Raw genomic sequence first — 27,880 nt, forward strand, 5'->3', positions numbered from 1 at the left:
AAGAAAGAAAAATACCGTCAGTTGTGTTTTATACCTTAATTGAACTAGAGAACGAAGAAATGTACTTGTTCCATATTTTTTTATTATTACTTTTAAAGTCGCCACAGAGTCGGGTTCTATCTATTGAGGACGAATTTAAGCCTAAGGGTTATCAGAACATTAGACAAGGGCCATGGGTCCATCAAACAATGGGAGAAGTTTGGCCAAAACCTCAGTTTCAAGATCTTTCAAATGAAGCCTTTCTTGTAGAAGACGTCACATTTGTGGTAAGAAAGTGTTTTTATTTGTTTTTGTTCAATAAATTATTATGTTTTAATATGTAAAAAAAGTAAAAAAATGCCAAAACATTCTTTTGAATTCTCCATTTTCTGTTTTTTAATTGCATTACTTTGTATCTAAATACATTAGATATACATGATAATCAGTAATTGCCTACATATTTATACTAACTCATTAGTTCATGAGTCTACTGCAAAAAGTATTGTTAATGTTATAATCCCATGGGGTTCATTATCAATTCTTAAATAAATATTAGATAATTAATCTATCAAAGTAAAAATCTTTTTTATTTGTAAATTGATATTTAAGGGTTATGAGGTCAGCTCAATTTGTATTACCATAGTGAATATTTTTATTTTTGTTTGTGGAATTGGTGTTTCTACAACAGTGTTTCTCAAACTTTTATATTAGGACGCAGTAATAATAAAAACCAATGCCACAGGCTGACACAACGAGCAAAATGTGTTTATTTTTACCTAGATAACAGAAAAAAGTACATTCTATGGTAAACCTAATGATGTACATTTTGTCCCCATATTGGCGAATTAGTAGATATCAACAGCTTTGTTCTCGCATGATTTTATTTTCATTAGATGGGAATAATCATCTGTTAATATAAGCAAAATTATTATTCGTCTTATAGAACAAATTTACACAGTAAATATTTTGTTAGCAGATAACGAGCTATATTTTAGCAAATGTACCGGCTATGGCTATTATGTTCGCACAGGGTTTTTACAATTGTATACAATATTTAGCCATTAGCTGACTTTTCTTTTGCTATTTTTTTATATGTTTGAGATTTAATTGTTAATATTTTCTTTGTAGTTTCTAAACAATAGCAAGTAGGTAGATATCAATAAACTACCTTTAATATAAGCTCAGTATACTTTAACTATTAACATGCTAACGTTTAAATGTTTAACGAGTACTGGTCTTATTCACTTCAAAATGAGGGGGAAAACCAAAAATAAAATAAAAAACTTTCTAAACAACAAATTATTTAAAAGAAAGTTTATTTTTTGCTATTTTGTTTCTTAAACTGTACTCAAGTTCTCAAGGTCAATTAACACAATAATCAATAACATCTACCATGATTAGTTTCCTTCATTTAACACAATGAAATTTGTACAGTTTGAAGCCCTTGATAAAATTAAATATTTAATATGTTTTTATTATTATCTATTTGTATTACGCTGATCAGGATCAAATATTATCTATAGTTACATCTAGGACAATATAACTCTAGTCTATATGTATATACATCGAATTTCTTCAGTGCCCTTGCAAAAATAATAAATAAACTCGTTTCATTTCTTCGTAAAAATAGGACAACTACCTATCGAACATAATTCCCGCATCATTAACTTAGCTGAAAGAATTAAGTTCTATTTTCATAAACAATTATTAGGACAATAGGTAGAGCCATTTTATATAAATATATATGAATTAATGATATTTTTTAGAATTGCATTGGATGTGTCCTTCATTATATTCAAAATTGGGGAGTTTTTAATGTAATATTCCCTATAGGTATAATGTGAATTGGTTTTAATTCTTAAAAATGTAAAAAATTTATGAAAATGTATAGTAATAATATTATATTTACTCTAAATATCTTTTAATTGACATTTATTACCTTCACAACAATGTTGAATTTCTTTGTTGGTCGCTAGGATTACGCCAAAGTTACAACAGATTTTGATCAAACTTGGTAACAAAGATAATATATGGTGACTGTAAGAGGTCATTAAATTTTCAGAAATCAAGGTCAACATAAATCAAAAGGTAAAAAGTTCATTATGGACCATAATTTTTGAACAAATTGAGATGTACAACTCAATTTGATTTTAGGTGGAGGTTTTGCTCTCTACCGAGTGCCTCTTTTACTTTGTATATGTTTTTATATAACATTGTAGCGGTTCTTAAAGTAGGATGTGTTAATAGTCCCATCCATTATATTGTTCTGTGAAAATTACCTCCAAAATTTAATGGTCCTTCTAAAAGACATACATTTTTACAAAGTAAAGTATATCTAAGCTGGCATAGCTTCTTGTTTTAAAACATCTTTTGCCTCAGTATAACAACTCAAAGTGAATTGACTGCATGAGGGTATTATTGATTTTATTCCTGGAGCCCCGTTTCTCTTTGTATGTGTGTTTTCTACTGAAGAAGTTCGTAGTGTTTTTTTAAATTTTAATATTCCTATCTTAAATGCATTACTTTTACTTTTTAATGATAATTTATATATTTTATAAGCATTAAATATAAGTCACCCTTTATAGGCTTTGATAATAAACAACAATTTGTATCTTTCGAGTATGATTTTTTTTGCCATGATTCCTAATTTAGACCTAATTAAAGAAGTTACAATTGATTAATTTAGGCCTTTTTAAGTTATTTATTACTCTTAATTGAGACGTAATTAAAGTATGCATTACTTTTTATAAAAATTGGACCCGTGATAGTCGATACTAATTGATATTCTGTGGGACAGTTTTTAAGTCCAATTTGGACTCATCCTTAAAGTTTTAGTAGGGACTTGACGGAAAATAAAATTTTTGGGACTGATACATCCTTAGTTTTTATAGCAAATTTTTAAAGAACATTATTTCTAATACCTTTATAGCGATGCTAACTTTCATTATTTGGGGAGGGGAGGGGGTTGATAACTCTAAAAGTTATCAACGCCGTAATATAATTACTTGTATAAATAGGTTTATTTTTTAAACACAGAAGTACCTGGCATTGCTCTGAGTTATTAGGCGTCGCTGAATAGAAAAATGTTCCCTAAAAAATATAGAAGACATCTAACCATGATTATATGACATATTACTGATGCCCCAGGTAGTATTTTAGTCTCTATAGCGCTACCTTAGCTACACACGCTTGATGCTATATGCAAAATGCCTACAAGGTTTTATTAATATGACTACATTGTTATTTTCTAGATCAAAAATATAAATAAAATATATTTTTAAACATTCACACATAATTTTTTAATTTCTAGATGGCTCTTAAGTTGAATCAATGTTACTTTTTATAGAGTTTTTCATAACAAGTTTTTTTGCTAAAAAAAAAAGATGTTAGACTCAGTTCAGTCACTGAATACTCAAATTGTATCTTATGGTTATATAATGAAATACGCGAATTCTCTTTTAGATTGAAGGAATACCGAGTGGTCCATTCAAATCTGAATATTTTCAATTGTAAACTTCAACAAGATATATAATTTTTAATTAACATTTTTTTTTTCAAAATTAATGCAATAAATGATGTGTGTCTGAGCTCTCTGAATCATTAATGCAGACGGCCTTTACGGCAATATGGTTTCAGGCGATGGAAGGCCTGGCACCCGTTGTGGATCTAGTCCTCTTTCATGGCGTCCCATTGCTTGCTGGCAGTTGAATTGAGGGCCTCGGTATTAGGATGAAAGGTACTGCAGGTTTTCCTTCGACATGCATCCAAAAGATGTTGTCGAGGGGGTTGGCATCAGGATTGTAGTAGGGCCAAAAGTGTCAAAAAAAAATACAAAATAACTCGAAAAAACTTTCATTTCTGCAGTCAAAAGTGGTTTTTCCACACTCACATGGTTCTTTCCAACCACTTTTTTGATAGCTCTCTGAACAGTCTGGTGTGAACCCCATGCATCTTTTGCTTGGGTCTTCATGGGCTTGAGAGAATTGGCCTGGGCTCTTTCACTCCTCCGAGTCCAGTTTGAAATTTTGGACAGAGCCAGTCTTCCTCTCCAACGTTTTGGACTTTCTGATGACGTAAACGGTGGTCTTGGATGCGTCCAACTGAGTGGAGCGCTCAAAGGAAATTTTTGTTCACTTTCCAGTGTCATTTTCTCGACTTGTACGTAAATTAAAGAGCTTAGGTTTATTTTGTTTTGTAACTAACCATTTATTCTTTAATATATCGAAATATGAATTAATATCAATCACTCAGACTCAATTAATCATTGATTAGTAAGTGTTCAGATTTCAATAAGAAATCCTCCCGGTAATTTGAAATTGATGTTGTTATAAATAAGGAGAAATGAAACTTTGTTTTTTTCAATTAATTTAATTTGGGGACAATTGGAAAACTTTTTTTTAGGGGGGGGGGGATTTGAGCCTTCCCTCCAAATTTCTACAATCAACATATTATACGAAATAAGTATTTAATTAATACACTTTTGGGTCAAATATATATAATTATTAAGAATTACAAAGCAGAAATTTTATTAAATGCATAGGTATGGGCCATCTTTTTATATACAACCCGTCTCATTAGCTAATTTATGGTAAAAGGTACATAATATACTGAAGGTGCTTGCTTATTTCTAAGATCATTTGAAATGTTAAAGTTCATGTTTAAAATGAAAAAAAAAATCGTATATACATATCCAAGTAGATACATAAAGGTTGTTTTATTGAAATAGATAATCCCTGCTCAGGAATATCGAAATTATGATTTGTACTTCTCACAGTTTTTACAAGGAAGTTGGAAGGAAATAAAAAATATATTTTTTAACCAGAGTAGTTTGTGGTTCAAGGATAACCTATAATTATATTATTATCGTCTTTTTCAACGAATTATACCTAATCAATTTCAAGGTTAAAATGATACCATAGATATCACTCAATGTAAATAGGTCAATTAGAAATTTTTAATTCAAAAGAAGTTTGATTCTACATACTTAATACAAATGTATATGTAAATGGTTATATTTTTCATTATAGTTTAATTACTCAAAACAGATTTTAAATTAACAGGCGAATTATGTTTTAGAATGACATTTCTCCAATTTATTTAAATTTAATTAATTTTCATGTGATACATTTATGAATAGAGATTTGATAATTATCAAAATTGGAGCAAGCATAAAAATCCTGCCTGAGAAATTGTTAAATGTATGGTAACTCTGAGAAACAGTTAACAGAAACAGGGGTGTCTGCAGGATTATATATTCTTTTTTTTTTGCGGGAGGGAAGGGCCTACAGAATCTCCCTTTATCCTGCGGACGTCCCTAAGACATCACTATAAACTATAGCCTCCTTGCTAACTCATACTGTAATGTATTTCATATTTCCTTCCCCCTTGTTCTTATCTTCTTGTATTTACTTTTATGTATTAAAGTACTGCATTTTGCATAGTATGAATAGTCGTGTATTTTGTAAATAAATTAGAGTATGGTTTTGTATTATAAAGAATATACATGATCTTATAATAAGTGTAGTCTTATTCCTCCACGCCATTTCTTCTCGTCATGTCTCTCGGTCATCCTGGATCTGTCCTACTATAAATAAGTTTGTGTCTCTCCCTCGTCAAGACGCAACACATACATTTGTAAATTAATCATTAAGATCCCTAATATCTTACAAGTTGTTAAAGTACACTTTTATTTATACTTACGCACACCGAGATTTAGACATTTTTGACATCCAAAGTTATGAAGAATGGTTATATTTCATACGCAACTATATAGATTTGTATGATGTAATTCACAAAAATTTAAATGATCAACACTAACATATAGTTAGCTAGAATTTGCCATGCTTTTGAAAGGTATTTATAGATATCTACTTGCTAGTGTTAAAACACTGAGCAAAAAAACAACTAATTATATTCTAACAATTCAATGTTGAACATAAAAAATAGTACAAATAAGAGTCAACTAATGGCTAAATAACAGAGTCATATACCTGTATAAACATACTCGCACATAGCCGACATTGTGTATTTCTCTATTTGCATATGACTTGCTACATATGATGCAAACGAAATATTTTCTAGACCTTTATATGTATATGAACATATAGAGGGCGATAATAAGTTTTTTCGTTTATACATTAATGGGTTCATCGCAGGGTTAAGTGCAACAAATAACTATTACAGAAACATAACTAAAAATATTCAATATTTTATTACTAATTCAATGTAACTACCTCTTTTATTCACAACTTCTAAACAACTTTGAAACGACGCACACTCTGCATACACCATAATTTTGAGAAGTTTGGCTCATTAACATTATTAATTTGGTACCACTAACGCCTTATACTTACAGAGATTTTCCAAATTTAAGGCCTTTCATAATAAAATTGACCAAACCATTAGAGACCGACTATTAACAAGCATTAAACAGTCTGTCGATCCAAGTGGATATCTTATGATTACAAGGCTAACATTCGGTCATTTAGCTGAATGAAGTTTTGGTCCAGGTTCTATTTCTTCTCATCATAAAACACAATAGATACTCTCCGTGTGCAAAACTCTTATAAATTTTGGCCCCTTCCAAAACGCTTGATGAATCTGTGATATTCTGACCGTAACGAAACTTGAGGAAACCCATCCGTGGGTCCTTATGGATTATTGATTCATTGAGATCCTTGACACACCGATCTCCTTGGCCACTTTTGGCTTCTATCTGTAGGGTTTTTTTCAATTTTATTTTAATTTTCGGAACCTTCCCCGAATTCCAAACCAACCTTAGGTGTCCGCTTCTTGAATTGTCACCAATGCTTGCAGTCTCTTAAATGTTATTTATATTATATTTCACAGAACTGAGACTTATTGAAGGCCCCTCTATCCGGAATATTCGAAGGGGTGATTTGTCGCTATGATAAAGGTTTTCAATTGCTCTACTTAGACTGTGTATAACGACTGATAAATTTAACGCATATAACCCTTTTTTTGTATGTCACAAAAGGTGAATTGGACCCAGATTGTTCTACAAGGTTTGACACAAACATGTTATGTACAAAACAGGGAGATTTAAGACTCCCCTGTATATAACTTGTATAAGTAGATTGTACAAGTTAATATTCTTACGTCTCATTTCTCAATATTAAATTACATCATCTATCATTTTAATTACCAAAAAAATAATTGATGCTATCCTTTCATTTTGATATATTAAAATCACGTATTTATTATGTACTAGTGGTAGTACCGAACATTTCCCGGAGTAATAAGTTTCAGCTAAAAGACAAATTTTATTTTAATAATATAGAAAATAACTCCTCAATAAATCTTCAGGGTGACTCTCCATTTTTCATGAGCACACTCACACCTAACAATTCACATGGGTTCTGTCCTCAAGAATGAAAAAGTAATACCAAAACTTTGAGTAAAAACAAAAAAAATATATGCTATGTTGGGATGACTCATGAGTACTTTAGGCTTGAGAGCACTTATGAGTAAAAATAAATAAATTTTATTTTTAACAGAATAACGTTTATATTTTATTCAAATCTTAACATATACTGAAAATGCATATGAACTATGATATAACTAAAACACCAATGACACAAACAAAGAGAAACAGATTAGTAGAGGCGTCAAAGAGTGTAACTCTTACCAAGAGTAGCTATAGATTGCCTTCCTTGGCTGATAGGCACTTTATACAATGCACCCTTTATACATATTTGACGCTATTTGCACACGCATGCAATATTTCTTTAATACGACTACAATTTTATTTTTTAGATCAAAATATGTTTATGATAAACATAAGGAAGCACTATGTATAAATCATCCCGTGACTCGTTTTCATATATTCATACATTCAGACAACAGAGACAAACTAACAAAGATGTAAAACATTTTGTATAATAGTTATTTTTCAACATAGTCTCCTTGTAACTCGACACACTTCTCCCAGACATGCTCCCATCTCTGTAACTCGTCAAAATAGGAATCGGCATTTTTCTTTGCAATATAATTTTTCACGAAGCACTTTTTCTTTGCCTAAATTACTCCAAAACAAGTCAAATTTTAACACAACCTGTCTTTTATTGCTTTAATATATTTAAAGGTTACATCTTTCCAAAACAAATATTTAATGACAGCTCCATACACAATTTTTTTATTTTTACAAAAACACTCACATCAATTACTCAAACGACTGTTACATAAGAATTTTGCGTCCAAAATGGGTAAAATTTTGATGAGTAACTGTCAAGGGATAATAGATAGATGTAAGTACCTTTTATTTACGACTGCTGCCATCTTCATGTTGAGGCCAGAAACTTTTCCAATCACAATCAGCTATTCTATGATGACAATTATTTTTTCCTAAATTGAGATATTGATATTATCTTTTTTTGATAAAAGTTTATCAAGATATTAGGTTTGAAATGTTTCAAGTTATAAATATATTGTTAATGCCAACGATACTTTTTATAACAGAGTTTTAAATAAATGTCTAACTTATTTATTGGATTACTTAATAGCTATCAAATGATGAATTATATGCATCCATCTGATGAGTGACTAAAGAATTACAATTCAAAATGAAATTTTCTTCAAGATGATTTTGATTAAATTAATCCTGAAAAGGAGGTCAGAACTCAGATCTGGATTTAGTTACTTGTATAAAATTTCATTTTTGATTTTTTCAATAATTGATTATTTGACTTACAAAATCTTTATTCAAAACAGATAAATAAAATGCCCAAATTTTCAATGGTGTGACCATTTTTTGAATTTAATTTTATAATATTTTGCCTAAACTAAATTTTAATTCAAATATATGTAGAAAATTCTCCTCTGTAATCGAGCCTGTATTCATGTTCTCTCCCACCACCCAAAAAAGTCATATAACAGGCAGGTGATATTAAGAAGGATCTTAATTCAGTTATACAATAAGTCATGCTCCCACTTTCTCCTTGCACTCTACAAAAATCAAATCCCTATGAATACAATACATTGCCTCCTTGTTAGCACTTGTGATTCCATATTGTAAAAATAATAATATTTCGATACGTGTAGTTTTTAAAAGACTTGCTAAATATATTATAGAGGGTCTAATGAATTGACAACGTCACCAAAGTAAAGGTTTATTAGATGAAATATATATTTTTATACTTATTAACCACTTTGATAGTGCAGTCTATTTAGCTGTGGTGTCATTAAAAATGTCCTATTCTAATAAAAAATAGTGTGTTGTAATAAAAAATGTTTTCTTTTTTTGATTTGTCTAAAAGCCTCGACTTTTTTAACAAATTTTCAATTTTTTTATGAAACTTTGAATGTAGATTATGAATCTTAACTTATTGCATTGCTTTTATTTAAAAAATTACAAACCTTTTTTTAAATATCTTTAGGTTTAGTCACCCTTGGACTTTTTATTTACATTACTAAAAAACTAAGACAAATCATAAGAAAACCCCGAGTTTCTTAAAAATTGTATTGTAAAAAACATAGCCCTCATGATACGTATAATATTGAAGACGATTTTAACCTGGTTTTGAAAGTTATGGTAGCTCAAATCAAAATAAAACCCTGGTTTCACCTATTAATACCCTGAATGTTGTAATTTTCATTTTTTTAAAAATGCCATTTACAATGTTTTACGACATATGTATACATACATAACAAACACAAAAAGAAAAAAATTGGTCTTCTTTTAATACTTGTGGGAGTATCCGGCATTGCTCAGAGTTATTAGGGGTCGATCAACTTTATTTTAATAATTTAAATTTTACCCCTTTTTTTGTTTGAATATGACGTGCTGAGCTTCAGCTTAGCATGGTAAACTTTTATATAACGTTAAATACATTATTTTTTGTTATACATAAATTTCGATTTTTTTTTTTTTTAAATAGGATGCATTAAGCTTGAACTACAAAAGCTCATTGGTGGAAATGAGTAGTGATGAAAATCATTTGTATTTTGGGCATGTTAAAAAAGAAAACGAAAAACAACATGGTAACACTGACAATTTGGAGAATGTTTTGTAGGGAAGTAGTTTAGCTGTCATGACGTTTCATTAGATCAGCTACAAGAAGAGAGGGGGCAAAGAGAAATAAACAAGGACATAGGAAGGAATTATCCCCATGTCGATCCTCAATCCTACTTTGAGTACAACAAGGACTTACAATTATAACTTCGTAACAAATCTGTAAGGTTTTATAAGCATAAACCTACTATAAGGACTATCAATTCCTTGTAAATAATTTTTAACATTGAATCGAAAAAATAACAACCGATATTATAATGTTTTATATTTATTTTATATATATATTACTTTGCTGTTTCAAGACTACATACAATATCATTTTAACATAATTAATGTAGTCTCAGGAATGATTTATTTTTTACCTCCGAAATTATCACACTTTTGAAGGAGAGAGATGTTATCCTTTATTTTTACAGAGTTAGTATTATTGCTATATTAATTGATTCTTTCTTGAATTTTTACAATGCGAGAACTTTTTTTCTAAATAACATCAGGAAATCACGTTACAAGAAAAAAAAAATTATTACATTGTTTGCTGTATTTGAATTTGAGGAAATGATTTGAATGAGTCATTTCAACTGCGACTGAACTGTGCAGCCAAATCATAGAGGCCAAATGGCCATTGGGCCTCCATTTATGGGAAATTTTTATGATTGTCGTCAAATAAAGCTCTCGTTCTTGTAAAAAATGTAATGTTAAAACTCTGTAATTTCTTTTTTTTTCATATGTATTTTCAAAACAAAGATAATTTGTTCAAATTTAGTCACTTCCAAAAAAATGTGCCTCTAACCTCTTGTAAATAAGTTTATGTTTCTTTGGAAAAAAATTATTTGTCAAATTTGGCATTTACATGGAAATTCCAAAAAAAGTTAATGCAATTTGATCAAAAAATCGTCCATAAGACCCTTATGTTTTGGATTATAGTTCGTAAGACACTAATTTGATTCATGCTTATAATACATCATTTGATAGCTATATTTACTTATGCAACAAAATACATGAACCATTTTTATAGTCTTTGATGAAAAAGTATGATATCTATAACTTTAAATATATCAAGCATCATTTCCTCAGAAAATACACTCTACAAAAAAGATTTGTGTTGTAGGTCAATGAGATTGGAAGATATGAGAAGCTTAATTAGTTCCTATAAATCAAATTAGATGGCTAATCAACATCCCATTTTGTGGTTTTTAAAGGTGTTATGTTTTTGAAAGTTAAGCTTATTTTGTGATTTGAAACAAAGTCAACTATAAAAAATAAAAGTGGTTCTCAAATAAATGCCATTTCAAGTCTAATCAAATTTTAAGTCTAGAAGAATACCTTCATCATGGTTAAGGATGTGAAAATTGTCAAAATACACGTGCACATATATTAAAAAACTTAAATTCTATAACTTGCAAGAGATTACTACTTTTATTAATTAGGCCTCCTTGTTTTGAAGATGCATACGTTTTAGCAAGCAAACAATACTATAGTCTGTGATGTATGATATATGTCATCGGTATGTAAAAATAAAAGGAACAGAAAATTAACGTCGTTACCCAGACAATTTGAAGACTTTTTGGAGGAGAGCAGGTTAGCTGTCGTGGTGTTTTATTAGATCAGATTCAAATAGCTGTGAGGGGAAATAAATCCATATAAATCTCACTTTATATATAGCAAGGATATATAATCTGGAATTACTCCGATGTCGATCTTAAATTATGGCATAATGGCTGTATGGGGGTGAGCCAAAAATGACAAAAAAGAGTTCGAAAGAACTTAATAGGTTCATTCAACAGAGTCTTGCAACGAAGGAGATGTGTATCAGTCATTCTCGAAAACTCCTTCAAATGTGTTATTTCTTTGCTCAAACATCTTCAAAGTGCTATATTTTATGATTAAAATACGAATTTTAAACTAAAAACACGGATTGTGTATTTGTTGAAAAACTATGGTCATTTTAAGCCGTTTTTCGGTCTAATTCATCAATTGTTGTACTTGAATTTAGATAAGATCAGGTTTTGAATGTAATAAAATATAGTAGATAAATAAATTCACTACTCAGGTGTTAAAGGATAATGAAAATATATGAGGAATAAAAAATTCATTCTTCAAATGAGCATTTCCAAGTAAAAAAAAAGTTCCCAAATAAACTTTTGTATTAACTTTTCGTCTTTTATGAGCACCCACACTAGTTTTTGTTAGTTAATAATTTATTGCTGTATACTATAGTATATACATTCATTATAAAATACTACCGATATGACATGTGTGAACACGACCACACAAATTGATCTTAAGTCCTACTTAATTTTATAGTTATGATCCATAATTTGTTTCATTCTTGTACATTTAATCAATTTAAGAATACGAAGATCTTCAGCCTCTTTTTGCATAGCTGGTTATTTCTCATATGAGAGCAATGGACATTTGTTATTGGGGTAGTCTGCACTTTGTGGTTCTTCCATGCAAATACTGCACGTTGCACTTGTATTTTTCCCATTTGCTCAGAAGGCCAAAAATGGCCCATGACCGATGTAGTCTTGAACAATTAAGTTCATGTTTTGAAGCAAAAGTTTGAAACTCTTTCGTTTTTGTTTCTTCAACGTGTGATGTGTATGCTTTATTCTATTGCGCCAAACTTCAAGGAAGAAGTCATCCACCAACTTCTTTATGTCGCCAGGTGGCGCTCTATCGTACAAACAGTACGACAGTTTCAGTACTACTCTATGAAAGATAGTCTGCAAATTCGTTTCCTGAAATATCGAGATGTATGTTTATTTCACATTTTCGGATGTTTAATATTTCTTTGCACTTCTTAACTGTATCCCTTTTTGTAAACGGATTTAGAATAGGAGCAATTTTCGATTGAGAATCCGATCGAATTATTAGGCTTTTGGATGGTTTGTCTTGGTTAAGAAGAGCTACCACTGATTGTGTGATGGGGATGATTTCTGCTTGGAAGACCGATGCCTCGTTAATTAATGATGCTGATGATTGATACATTGACATGTCACCTCGAGTGATAGCCCTTCCTGCAACTGTGTTGCCTTTCTGACTTTTGGATCCATCTGTATATATGTAGTGCTTGAATTTGACACTTAATATTTATTAAGATTTTTTTTGCATTTACCTTTGTTATTGTTTTGTAATCTCTTATGTTTTGTGTAAAACGAAGAGGCAGTCTTCTTCATATTTCTTGCGTTCCATATAAAGAAGGAAATATGTCTTCCCGAAGCAGTATTATAATATATAAAAATGTAAAGATTCTAGAAAAAAATCTCAAAAGTTATCAATAAAAAATATTTATCGATCTAAAATTAATAACTAAAATATTTTTACTCTAAAAATACACGTAACAGATTCTATTATCCATTTTAAACACCCACTGACCTTTATAAATGATACAGGAGCAGAACGATCTTTAATTCCCTACTCTAAATTCATAAATATTAAACCATTTTGACTGTTTGCTGCAAATAATCAGACTTTAAAGAATCATGGGAATTCTACTCAAATAATTAAATTGCCAGGGCTTGAAAACATTCAATGATAATTTGTAATTACTGATATGGACTTTGGAGTGTTGGGACTAGATTTTTTGACTAAATATAATACGTCCATTAGCAAAAAATATTGTTATTGATGAAAAAGATATCTGGTGTAACATCCGAGAAAAAATTGATAGACCAATAGTACCAAAAAGTTTAGTCTGATATTTAATTAAACTTTATCACACTGAACCATACCGGGGCATTAAGAACACAAATCGGAAAATCCAAAAAGAATATCACTGGCATACTATGTCAGCAGATATTAAAAAAAAATATGTTGAAGAATTTGATATTTGTAAGAAATCAAAGAAGTCTAAAAGAGTTAGATTACTGTTTGAAAATATCAAATCCCCAGACAAAAATTTTATCATTTAAATTGAGATTTTATAGGTGGTCCTTTTCCCAAAGTAAAAAGGGAAAACAAGGGCCTTAACCGTCATCGACAGAAATACAAAGTGGCTCAAAGTATATCCAACACCTTTTGGAAACAATGAATTTATTATTTCATAGTTGGAAAGTAACTGGTGTGCAAGATTTGTTTATCCAAAATTTAAAACTACGGATCGAGGAGGACAGGTCACTTCTATTATCTGGGAAAAAATTGTATAAACTTTGAACATAGAAAATAGAAAAAGTACTCCTTATCATCAGCAAGGCAATGGGTTGATAGAACAGGAACATTGTAATCTTAAAGAAGCAATTCTTTGCAAAATCCTGGAGTCTGGTCGAAGCTGGGTGAAATCTGATGGATTTACATACGACCGTGAAATTTGGAGAAAAATTTTCATTGGCAGAACTACTTTTCGGTGAACGAATTCGTTCTACTGGAACAGTTCTGTGGCGTGAGGTTAAAAGAATGTATAATACGCATCACAATATTAAAAAAAAAACAGTCCCAGTCATACACCATACTTCCAAAATTATTAAAAGCAATTGCAGTATATATCTCAAACCATCCAATTAGATTATCCCTTACTCCAAATTACACTGTCCCGTTCCAGGTGATATGCAAATTAAGGAAACATTTTATTATTGAGAAGGATGGAAAAACTGAATCCATTTCTATATACAACTTGTAAACCTATTGAATCTAAGGAGGAAGTATGTAGAGCGTGAATTCGATACTTAATATTTATTTAGATTTTCTGGAATTTCTATTTTCCTATTTTTTTTTGTGTAAAAGGAAGAGTCAGTCTTCTTTCCTATTTCTTGCATTCAATATAAAGTTCTATAAAGATGTTTAAAAATGAAATAATCATTATTGTGCGTCCTGACACTACATATATACTTGTTGTTGACCCATATACGATTGCCAGTTATATAGTCACTTAATTTATCAATTCGACTAGATCAAGTATTTTATCGCAAAGGAAACGATGCCCATGAAGATCACTGACGCCATCCCAGGTGCGCTATGGAGAATATTCCTTGTTCTCCATCTAGACTTTGTTCCTTGCGCTTGTATGTAGAGGTCGAAGAGAGGGATGTCCAACAGCGCCTATATTCCTAATGTTGGTGTTGATCGGAGGGTATGATTCATGACCAAGAGGTTTTTTTTCCCCCTGAATAGTGGTTAATTTCCTTATTCCTCACCCTTCTTTGCAATAACGATGTGCCCCCATGCAAGACACGCATAGGTGATGATGGATCTGATCATGGCTTCGTAGAGCCAAATAACTTTATCGGAGGTTAACCCCCACTTTTGACCTATGACTGCCTTTGCCATGCTCCATATACGGGAACACTTAACTACTTTTTCTTTCAGGTGTTCCCTCCAAGTGTTGCCTTTATCAAACACAACGCCATTTGTGTTGTAATTTTATAACTTTTCTATCCATACATAATTGTGGAAAGTATTTAGATCTTAATTGATATGCTTTTGAGAATATTGGAAAATAAGAAGTTATGCTTAAAATACCAATTAAAAAAGTTTTTAGGACATGTTTTATACACTTATGACTATAGTTTTTACATTGATCTCTGGCAGAGGATATGTCGTTTATTAAAGTTGCCAGCATATAATTTTTATTCAGTTGGACACACGTATTTTCGCATAAAAAACGACAAATTCAAGGGGCATTTTCTTTCTTTCCTTTTTAAAAAATTTGTGTTAAATGTAGATTTATTTGTTTATTGTTTTTTTTAAAAGTATATTTCGAATCTTATTTTTATAAGTTGAAATACCCCCTGGATTTTTTTTTTTCGTAGAATTTATTATTATTCTCAAATGAGTTCTGTTAGAAAAAATATTTTTTTTTTTCTGAAATTATCTTCTTAGAAAGGATATTTATCATTCTTTTTAGAAAATTACATACTACATAAGTTTTATTCCAAATCTTTTTTTTATTTTGGAAATAAAATGCAGATCCTTTAATTTGCTTTTCCTTCATTGGTCAGTTATGATATTTATCCATAGAAATTAAACAAAAAAAACAAAAAAACATTCTATACTCCAAAATATAACTGTGTCGATTTTAATTGTCAAGAAAGAACCCCGAATTGGGTAAATAGTAAAATATGAAAATCCCAGGATGCTTAAATACGCAAAATAACTCCCCGACTGAATCGAATTTAGAACTTTAATAAACTTAAGCCTGAGATAGTTAAAACTTTTTAATTAAAGACAAAGTTATAATATGTACGAAACAAACAATTCAAAGGAATTATAATTCTTAATGTATGTATGTATTTATTTTCCTATGAATAGTGAAGCTTATTTCATTTTTAAATGAGATTACGGAGATGATATTTAATTAAAACAACAAAATAATAGAGAAAAAGTAACATTGAACTATGAAATATACAACAAAATAAAGTCTATAAAGCTGTGTAAAATATGATCTGTCAGTATGTATAAATAAAGAGAAAATAAACATGGTAACCCTGACAATTTGAAAAAAAGTTTGGGAGAAGAGTAACTTAGCTGTGATTAAATTTCATTAAATTAGCTGCAAGCAGTCGTAAAAGGATTGAAATAAGCACCAATCCCACTCCATATCAAGTTTTATTATCCATAACTAATTGTTGGTCAATGACGTTTAAAACGAAATCTTTAAAAAATACCTATTACTTCGAAGTAACTAAGAACAAAGAACCGTTTTAGTAATTGAAAGTTTTTTTCTTAATATTTAAGCTACAATTGCTCGAGTTCATGTGAAATAAATAAACCAAATAAAGGATGATAGAAATAAAATTATAATATCAAACTATAAAATAAATATGTGATTATAGGAATACGTTCCAAACCGAAGTAAAAACAAACCAAAGGGTTGTACTGAACTGAACCACGGCACAACTCCGTAACTGACTAGCCTTAGCCTTTCATAATATTTAAAAAAAATTCATATTGTTTTTTTCAATATGACATTTTGCATAGGCACAAGTATTTGATGCTTCATACAAGAAAATTAATTAAATATTGTATTAAAACTCCTATTTATGAAATATCAAAACAGTATATATATAAATTCAAATCCGGGTAAGGTCAACTTTTTATCAGGTTTTTAAAACCACGTAAATAAATTATACGTACCTTTAACGAACACAAATTCCAAAAAGATATTTTTAGATATATATATTTTTTTAAATTAAAAATATTTATTCAAAATATCATTTAAAACATGTTCCTGCAATCACCATCTCTTCCATAGCGCCCATAATAAGTATTCAACAAATCCATAAATCCCATCAATAATATTTAAGTGTGATGGGAAGAAAAATCTTATACATATAACACTTTAAAAAAAACCCACAGAAATAACTGATTTTATATACTAAAATTAAATCAATTTTTAGAGGTACTTCGAATGAGATCAAAGTTAGGATACAAGCAATAATTTAGTTGAAACTATTGTATTTGGATATATCTGTATATCATTAATGGACCCTGGTGTAAAAAAAGTTTAAAAACAAAATATTAAATATAAGTAATCCATAGAATAGAAACGATATGAATTAAAATCTCCACAAGAGTGTTTTTGAAATATTCTCCAACCTTTGTAAAAACAGAGTTTAATTTGTCAAAAGGTAACCAAATAAGTCATGTTATTTAATTAATCATAATACAAGTTAGCGTCGTTTAAGAGTATATTATAATTTTTAACGTCAGCAAAATGAAAGAAATTGATTGAAAAAATAATTAAAAAATGACTATAACAACATACATATATGACGTCACAAGAGGATATCTTTGCTAAATCATTGATGCATCTTGTCGCCTCTACAAATTTATTTCTCTATGTTCTTATTCTTCTTTTGGGAAATTCATGACCACTGATGTAAATCCGGTGTGTTTTTTAGCTGGCCTGTTAATTTGCAATTGGTAGTATAAAGAAGGAATGTTCTTTTCCTTAGCAGTTGTCATTATTATTTAATTCCTGAGTAGTGAACATCCTTTCCTATATAGATTCGATTATATTCTATTTGAAAATTCGTATGTACTTATAAAAGACGTAACGTAATCCCGAGGATTTGTTACAGAGTTATAATTGTAGGTCCATGTTGGACTCAGAGTAGAATTGGGGATTGACGAGATAAAATTGACAAAAACATATGATCCTCTGTATTTTTTTGTTAACAACATTTAATTAATAACTATTCTCTAATTAATGATTATTATATACGTCACATTGTTGTCTTTAGTGTATCAGGTAACCTTTCATCTGACATCTTTTGTAGAAAACAGGCCCGTATACAGTTGGTAGTTCTAACTATACAATTATTATTTTATAGTTATTGTGAATGTAGTTATAATTCAGTCAATTAACTTTCAAAATTAATGAATTCAAATAATTAAATGACAAAAATTATAAAATTATAAATTTTGTATTATATTGAGATTGATTATTTGTCGTTACAATTTTAACATTTTTTTGATAGAGTGACTTTACTTTAACATGTCAATATGATTATCTTAATGTGACATGCACGTTATTTACCTATATTAGTTTGTTCCCAAAAAAGATCAAACTTAATGTATTTATTACTAGCGGGTAACTGGGATTTCTTAGAGTTCTTAGGCGTCCAAAACAGACATACTTTGCTTTATCTTGAATGCAAACATGTATAAGGCTCAAGATGTAATCTACACACACTTTTTGGGTCACTCTGGAACCAAATGTCGTCCTCATATCACTTTTTTTTCCAATTCTGCGTAATATAAAGACAAACCACATTCATATAATCTAATTTTGTCACTTTGGGAGAACTATACTCGGAGCTGCCTGAGATTCAGGTCACAGAGGAGGAACAGATTTGCGCCATAGTTATGTGTTTAATTAATAATGATGGACAAATCAGCAATTGTGACATCTGTAACACCACTGGCTGATAATACATTACATTCAGGATGTGGGAGCAGGATTCTGAACCTTACCATGTGTAAAACATTTCCTGACTTAAAAAAAAAAACTGCTTCGACCTCGTGACCATGGAAAAGTGGCAACCAGCTTCCTCTACCAACTCAGATCTTAATTTGAAAGATTATTAGCTACCTTGAGGCACACACAAATAGACTTTTCCAAACAACTAAGGTAAGTCTGGTGGCTGTTATAAAGGAGCACTTTGCACCTTGTCATTAAGGCATGTTCCTGTATCAGAGGGCGTATCGAGACCGTAATCGAGGCTGAGTGCCATAACATTGAGTAAGTCTCAAGAGACAAAACTACAGATTTTTTATTGTAAATATAAGAGAGGGTGTGGATTTCATGTTCAAGTCCTGAATATATGTTGTCATAAAAAATAAGACATTGATTAAAAAATCATAATCTTTGTAAATTAAATTTTGATAATTGGTAACTTCAAGATTCCATGTTGATTATTCTGAGATTAATATGACGTCTTGTTCTTTTATTAAAACCATATTTTTCCCTTAACTCCAACGCTTATAAATTTAGTCAAATATCCCGGGTAACGATCGTTTTCTACTTTCAATCAATTTAAAATATCCTTGCTCTGATTTATCATGGTATCGAGCTCAAGTCAAGTTCAAGTCCAAGAAAAAACCACTCTTCTCCAGACTTGAATACTTAAACTTTAATTGTATTCCCCGTTATCCAGGAAGGAACATTCAATTTTAATCTTTGGGATTAGGAAGGAATATCCAAATACCGAATACAGGATGATTCTGCCTTGAATATGATAGAATTATTTACCATTATCTCTCTGAAGAAGATATAAGTGATAGCATAAATCGAAGAATCCAAGGGCAATGATCTTCTTCCCTCTTCGATTTTACCCTCTCAAGGATAAGACCTCCTTCCGCTCTAGTTTTCCTTTGTGTTTTCGTTATATTTTCGTCATGAGTATCAATCTGACTCTTTGCATTTCATCATGTTTGTGAAGCTTGGAAATGTTGTCGTCTTTCATTTTGATACCTTCAAAAATTTGTTCTCGCATATACAGGATAGACAAGGTAAATCTGGAATAACTTTAACGGCTAATTATTAGTGTTGGATAAGATATAGAAAGATAATTTTTTATACATCTGAAAGCCACCATAAATTTGAAATGATTATGCATAATGAAAGCCTTCGTTCTTGATTACGATTTATACACGGCACCCCAATGCCTTGCATGTCTTTGTTACCTCGTTCGGATCCATGTATTGACCATGGACATATCCAAGGCTTCAACTGAGGCATAATTATTCTTGGAAATGATCATCTCTACCCTTCCCCACAGGTAGAAACCACAAAGATTTAGGTCCGAGATCTGGCACATTTTATACTAGGAGCTCTTGGACAATCTTGGCCTTATGAGCAGATGATGAGTCTTTCTGGAATACATATGGCTTCCCATCAATGACTTCATTCATCCATGGGATGCCCATGTCCTTGAGAACGTCCTTGTAGATCTCCTTTGTCACCTTCTGGTCATTTTGGAGATGTGGGGGAGGGGGCCTCACTTATCCCTCTGTGCTGATGCCCACTAGGAACATAACTGAAGCTGGATTCTTTGTTTTCAGGACTGCTTAGACCTCATCAGGTTCCAGAAAGATCCATATATCGTTTTTACAATTCTGCTTGGCGTCAATGGTGAAGATTTTCTCGTCCGAAAAAACGGACGTAACCACCTTTGCTCTTCATTTGCTTGATAAGAATCTTGCCTTTGCTCATTCTGTCTGCCTTATTCTACTCTTTCAGCAAATGCTTTCAAGCTCGGATCCTAGACAAAAATGCATTTCAATCCTGAGGCCATTTTTGATGATCCCTTTGCTGACGTTGCAGTTCTTGGCCAGCCAAGCAATTGGTGTGTCTGGATGAGTGTCAATTGATAGTTTCAAGCCATTATGAACCTTTTAATTTAAATTTTATAAGATCTTGTTAAATGAGCTGCTCTTTCAGTCTTTCCCTCCTCATCAAAGGCCTTAATCACGTCATAAACTGTTGATTTTGGATATTTGAGGAAGGAAATTATCTCCTGTACAAAGTGTCCCGTGCGGTGAGCTTCGATGATGGAAATTATGTTAAACTCGACAGCTAACACATTTAGCTTGTAACAAGTATTAAGTATTTAATAACAACACCTCTGCAATACTCATAATTAGCCATTAACAATATTCCAGATTTACCTTGTCCCCCCTGTATTTTTAAGTTGATATTTATATGTTCTGGACCCAATTTGATGCATTTCTCTGTCCAATTGCACATCTTTACTTAACAAATTTATTTTGTGCAACATATACCAGAGTAAGTTTGTCCAGTGTTGGCCCTCGACCTTAAGTAACTAAAATTAGTGAGAATTCTGCTTAATATAATACAAAACATAAAGACAGTAAAATTATAAAAATTATTCTCGCTGTATTTTTGCAGTTTGCAAACTTTTTTATGCATAGAAAAAAAATATATATTCAAGTTAAACTGCAATTTGCGCATCTTTCATCTTACTGTCAAAAATCCTTTTCTTATTTTCTTCTGTAAATCTTATAATCTCAATTAAAAAAAGTATACTAAGGTACTTACCAAAATGCAGCGATAATAATTCTAAAAATTTAACCATCTTTATTTTTATTTAATATAAAATAATCGTTTGTTTAAAAAAAAATTATTTTAAGAAAAATGCTATTTTAAGACCACCATGGCATTGTAGGTAAAAAATATGTTGGTAACCCCATTTTTTGAGCTTTAAGAATGTACATTCACCATTTTTGGACACACACACACACACAAACAAAAACACACACACACATTAAATATATGTATTGTGTATCTATTGCGTGTACATGCCAAGGAGTACAAAGAAGAAGTCTTCATCTACAAGAAGATACTCTACCAGATCTGCTGCAGTAAGGCACGTCTGCTTTGTTGCTAGGAAGGTTTCTGTTGTGTGGCCAGGTGCTTTACTGTGTTACCACTCGATCAGAAAGTCGACAAAATCTCTCAAGAGAGAGATACCAAGTCTGTTCTTCTCAGACATTGGCTCCCGAAGATCATCTCTCTTTTCGTAGCCAACTCCACGTGTCTGGACGTTTAGGATATTCCACATAGTTCTGACAAACCCTGAAAATTCGGATGTGCCTTTAAACTCCGGTCTGTTGTCTTCTTTGGAGTAGTGCTTAAGTTCTCCAATTGATGATTCGTGAAACACAGCATCAGCCAATTTCACATTGGTCTTCTTTAGGTTTGTAGGGTGAATCTCCCTGAGGTGGGCAAAATTTGGTCTGAGAGTCTCAGATCTTCCTAGTGATGATGGGCTCTCGAGCACCTCCCTCCGTTGGAAGCAGTTGTAGATGTTTTTGAAGTTGTGCACTGGGTCATACAGCAGGTGAATTTTCTTTGTTTCTTCCTGAGGATGAAGGATGGAAGTCTTCAGTTCACCATTGTAAAGCAGTTTCTCGTAGAACTTGCAGTTGGCGGTATGGTTATCCACTGAGAGTGCCACTACCGTGAATCCCACTTCCCAGAGTGTTTTCATGACAACTTCATACTGAGCATAGATAAACTCAGCTGTCAAATTGGACACATGCACCAGCACAACAACATCCATGTTACTTTCCTCCAGCCGACTTAATCTTAAAGGTAAGAAGTGTTTTGGTAGCTTGATTGTACTCACAGCCCATGAACTTTTCCCTTAACTAATTCTACTCTCTGAGTTGAGTATGCTTCATTGATCATCAGGGTGACATTCCTATCTCTTCTGCTGAGGCCTTTGATTCTGGCTTTTGGATAAGTGATTGAGGATGACTTAGACCAGATTCAACACTGACTAGAACAGCAACTCTTTTCAGGTGTCTTGGGGTTGGCAGGGTCACCAAATTAGATGAACAGATCTGCAAATAAAGTCCTGAGCTCACATTCTCCCACATGAGTGTGGTTGAAAGAAGACATGGCGAATATTTTCTAGCTATTGGGATGGCGAAGAGGAGAGCCATTTACTTACGAATGAAAGAAAGCCAGAAGGTTGTGTAGGTTCAATCTCTGAGGAGTTGAGAAACTTCACTAACTCGTTGAGAATGTCGTCCTAGGTCTCTGTTTGATTTAATTCTTCTTTTCTTCCCCGAAAGGAAGTCAAATTGATGGGTTGAATTACAGTGTTGACCTTGCCTTCTGAGGAGATGTGTGACTGCCTTTTTGTCAATCAACAAACCAGAATGGTACATTTGAATAACATATCTGTCCCAAACTGGATGCTGGCTACTACTTTGGGGGCCCAATTTCTTATCGTGGGATAGCTGCAAAAGGGCAACACTTGGTTTTGTGATGAGTATGAAGTCTGATGGGAGTGTCTCCTTGGCCAATTTGTCACCAATTTCTTCCACTGAAAGGACTGACTCCTCAATCAAGAGTTTAAAATCCAGAATGTGTTGTATGGCATTGAACTGTTGAGCCCTATGTGATGTGGCCGCAGCTTGAGATGGCCTTCATGACGCTTTAGGAGTTGAGAGGTAGTTGGGACAGTTTCACCATAGGGATGGTACTACATCTGCTATTAGGTACCCGTAAAAGAAGGACAGTTATAAGCATGTGCATCAAAAGTGAGCAGCTGTCTTACCTGTTCTTTAAAACCTTGCCAAGGGTCTGACTTCTTTTAGACTCAGAGATTAAATCAGAGTCGTTGAAATACAGGGAACATAGCTTTGTACTTTCAGCCTGTCCCTAATCTGTCTTCTTCTGATATGTTTCTTTTGGAATGGCTCATAGCCTGGCGCTATCAAGTTCGGGGTTCCTCTCTTTGTTTGGCCACAGATAGATCGTAACACCAGACTGTTGTGGCTCGTTGTCATAGCCCGTCCTACACCCTAGATTACAACACTTAGTGGGCATGATGGCAATTACAATACACAATAAAGATGGCGTCCACAAAGTAGCTAATAGTTATTACTTATTGTCATACCAAACACGTAGCATTGTTTTTTTTTAATAGACCCATGTTGCACGCGTATTTGAATTCATGTTTGCACGTGCCCAGCCCTGCTTAAAGGAGTCCTTGGTCATGGATATTTCATAATTTATTATTTTCATAAATACACAAAGTAATAAATAACTATGTTCCGTTTCCAAAAGAAGAGGAAAACAATTTTCTGTTGATCCCTCGTCACTTATATAATATAAATATGTATATTGGCTATTTCATGAAAATAGCCAATGCAGAAATTTAGGCTATTTCTTCATAGAAATAATATTTTAACTAATCATAACTACTCTTTTAATAAAATATATATAAGCAATATTATAATACAGTATAGAATAAAATACTCTGTAGAATTCAAAAATATGTAATTCATTTTAAAAATGGTGAAGAAATCATATGACAGTGATAGGTTGTCAGAGATAAGAGATAAATAGCAGTTGGTATGATTTACTAATTTAGCTAACTACCATATGATTTTGGACCCTTTTTCAGTTTTTTTTTTTGAAGAAAGGTTGCGTTATACAATAAAGGTAACGGAGGTAAAAAGGTAATCTGTTAAGACCAACTAGTCAACATTCTTCACAATACAGATATATACTCCCCGTTTCTTTTTTAATATACTTTAGCATCCAACAAATAACTCAATTTGATTTTTTTATGTCTTGTTTTGTTGTAAAAATGAGCCCCCTCAGTCTAATGGATAAACAAACTTTGCTTTATTAATATAGCACGTCGTTACCATTATCATATCAAGCAACCTTCCTACCGAAAAGAAGAAACAAAAAGACTTGAAATCATCTAGTAGTTAGTCAAATAAGTCAATCATACCAATTTTTATAAATCTCTTCTTTACTCCCCGACTATCCCCGTCAGATATTATTTATTCACCAGTTTTAAAATATATTTTTTAATATTTAAATCTACATTGTGTTTTATTTGTTAGATTATAATCGTAGTGCTTAGTAAAAGTAATATTCTATAAAAAGCGTAGCTATTAAATTGTATTACTATGTGATAGCCAAAATTTCACATATAATTAATATAATGGTCAATATATATCCTATAAAGAACGAGGGATCAACAAGAAATCGTATCCTATTCTTTTGGAAACGGAGCATATGTATAGAATAACTTATTACTTTGATTATTTATCAAAAAATACCATTTATGAAATACCCATGAAGTATCACCTGAGAGGAGGGAATCGACGGCGATATCACGGCGAGGTAACGCAGTGATATATTTTAAATTTAAATTCAAAATTGTATTTTGTGCATTATATAAATAAATGAAATAGATACTATAGTAACTTATGTGTGCTTCACCCCTAAACTACAATACTATCCCGCCCCCCTTACAGAGGATTTTTTAAAGCTTGGTTCTTGCCCAATTTTAATTAAGTTATTTTCATTATATTTTGTCGATTAAACTTCTTGTACCAGTTGGAAAGGGTTAATAATCTCTTCTATAATCTTTAGGTATCCCATGATTCCCCTTCAAGCAAAATTATCAACCAGGCAATTAAGCGCTATGAAAAACGAATCAAAAAGATGTTAAGTAATTCTTCTAGGAATAAAGCCACCATAAGAAATAGGAACTTTCCATTATTTAATAGAACTATTCCGTTATTTCTGATCAAATCTCCACACCATAAGAAAGAAAATTATATATTGACTCCTAACATGAATGAAGAGTGTAAAATTAGTTTGACCATAAATATTTGTTACATTTTTTTGATATATATAATATATTTTAGATGAAGTACAAATCTCAAGTTATGGAAGCGGAGCTATCATTTCTCAATCTGTTTGGGGTTTATTGCGTGGAATGGAGTCTCTTGCACAAATGATGTATTTGAATAAATATCAGGTAACTACAATTAATGCTGTCAATATGAATGTGAAATTAATCATAATTATTATTATTTTGAAAAGATATTCATAAATAGAACGTATATACGGGATTTTCCAAGGTTTCCTTACAGAGCACTTATGTTGGATACAGCTCGTCATTTCTTATCAAAAAAGGTCATTCTTGAAAATTTGGACCTTATGGAAATGAACAAACTGAATGTTTTTCATTGGCATATGACTGACACCGAATCTTTTCCATTTCGAAGTGATAAGTTCCCAAATATGAGTCGATATGGAGCCTATGATTCTGAAACACATGTTTATTCTGTTAGTGATGTCAGAGAAATTATACAAGAAGCGGAATTGCGAGGAATAAGAATAATTCCTGAATTTGATATCCCTGGCCATACACGTTCATGGGGAGAAGGCAATCCGGATTTACTTACAACATGCTATGATAGCTCAGGAGAGCCGACTAATATTAAAGGACCCATAAATCCTGTCCTTGCCTCAACATATAACTTTCTACATGATATTTTTGAAGAGATTTTAAATCTTTTCAAGGATGATTACGTTATGCTGGGTGGAGATGAGGTTCCCATCAAATGCTGGTAAACAAAATGCTCAGAAGAATATTGAGTATGATTCAATCAACAATACAAACCACATTCTTTTTTAGGAGTAGTAATCCAAACATTAATGAAGTATTAGTATCATGGAATGCTCAAGGACAATACAGGCAGCTAGAATACTTCTTCGTAGCCCGAATGATGGATATCATGCAAAAAATCAAATCTAGTACAGAAATCATGGGTAATCTTGTTTGAATTCTTCTAACATAGTTTTGTTTTAATACTAACTTGATCTATCTACATAGTATGGGAAGAAGTATTTACAAGTGGATATTTGGACAGGGTTCACACAATTGTAAACGCTTGGAAAGATTGGGGGCCTGGATGGAAGAGATTATTATCTGATGCGACTTCCAAAGGATATCGAGCCGTTCTTACTGCTCCTTGGTACTTAAATTATGCCGATTACGGTTCTGATTGGGTTAAACGCTATGAGATTGAACCTTTGGACTTTCTAGGTGATGAAAGTCAGTATCATTATGTTTTAGGTGGTGGAGTAAGTAAATAATGAAATTCAACAATAACGAAATATAATTATATATTATTTAGGCCTGTGCTTGGGGTGAATACTTAACTTCAAGAGATTTAATCCCTCGAATTTGGCCCAGGGCATCTGCTGTTGCAGAACGATTATGGTCTGATAAAAATGTTAGGGATATAAAATCAGCCGCAAAACGTCTTCAGGAACATGAGTGCAGAATGTTGGGAAGAGGGTTTCCCGTTGGATCAGCCAACGGTGCTGGATATTGTCCAGGAATAGAAGAACTTTAAGTCGATTTTTTTACAACTTACGTTTATGATTATTACTTGTTCTACTTCTACAATTTCATTATCGTCATATATTCATATATCATTAATAATGTCCTATTCTTCAATTCCGTGAAGCTTATTTAAAAAACAGTATATTTCTATAATTATAATTGTATTATATGTTTTTCTGAATTGTACCTATGTGTTTTTTGTGAATTCATTAATGAATAACTTTCAAATGGGAAATTGTTTAACTTTGATCCATACCAAGATACGCTTAACCAATATATTTCAAACATGCATTCTATATATTATTATGTAAACACTTTGTTATATATTTGGTAATATTCAATTTTATACCAGTTAAATAAAATGTTGAGAGTGGTAACTGTGATATAATTTCTTTAACTAAATTTTACAAAACAAATGAGCATGAATAAATTATGATACCATCTTCTGACTTAAGTTATTAATGCACCTAAGATGAAAAATTATAGTTGACTAACTCTAATAAATATAACGTGGAAAAAATTGAGGACGCTGTTGATATGAGCTTCGTGAGTTGATCAAGTTAGGAACATTGTTAGGACTTATATTTGCGAATCTTCCATTCTGAAAAAATAAAAAAATAAAAGATTTAAGAACATTTTATAAATTACGGAAGTTATTGGTTTGAGCAACCACCAAACCTATGTTAAGTAAGTTTATATATGAATTAATGAACAACATTAAAACAATCTTGAAATA

At 31.6% G+C, this 27,880-nt stretch overlaps 1 protein-coding gene and 1 long non-coding RNA gene across 3 annotated transcripts in view; one reads left to right on the plus strand and one right to left on the minus strand.

Moving 5' to 3' along the window:
* LOC121113680 (beta-hexosaminidase subunit beta) lies at positions 1-27,521 on the plus strand. 2 transcript variants are annotated; one of them, XM_040707525.2, is made up of 7 exons: positions 1-266; positions 25,377-25,593; positions 25,655-25,767; positions 25,833-26,362; positions 26,431-26,564; positions 26,629-26,879; positions 26,933-27,521. In XM_040707525.2, exons 1-7 carry the CDS (start codon positions 60-62, stop codon positions 27,152-27,154), a joined length of 1,674 nt encoding a protein of 557 aa, XP_040563459.1. In that variant the 5' UTR covers positions 1-59; the 3' UTR covers positions 27,155-27,521. The 2 variants fall into 2 exon arrangements, with proteins under 2 accessions (XP_040563459.1, XP_040563460.1); XM_040707526.2 differs by lacking the exon at positions 1-266 and adding an exon at positions 21,666-22,565.
* Positions 27,406-27,880, minus strand: part of LOC121113681 (uncharacterized) — a 58,652-nt gene continuing 58,177 nt past the window's right edge. Inside the window, exon 3 of the long non-coding RNA XR_011779019.1 lies at positions 27,406-27,745. This is a non-coding gene — a long non-coding RNA (uncharacterized lncRNA). The remainder of the gene's footprint in view (positions 27,746-27,880) is intronic.

This window comes from Lepeophtheirus salmonis, chromosome 2 (assembly GCF_016086655.4).
Source record: "Lepeophtheirus salmonis chromosome 2, UVic_Lsal_1.4, whole genome shotgun sequence".
NCBI lineage: Eukaryota > Metazoa > Arthropoda > Copepoda > Siphonostomatoida > Caligidae > Lepeophtheirus > Lepeophtheirus salmonis.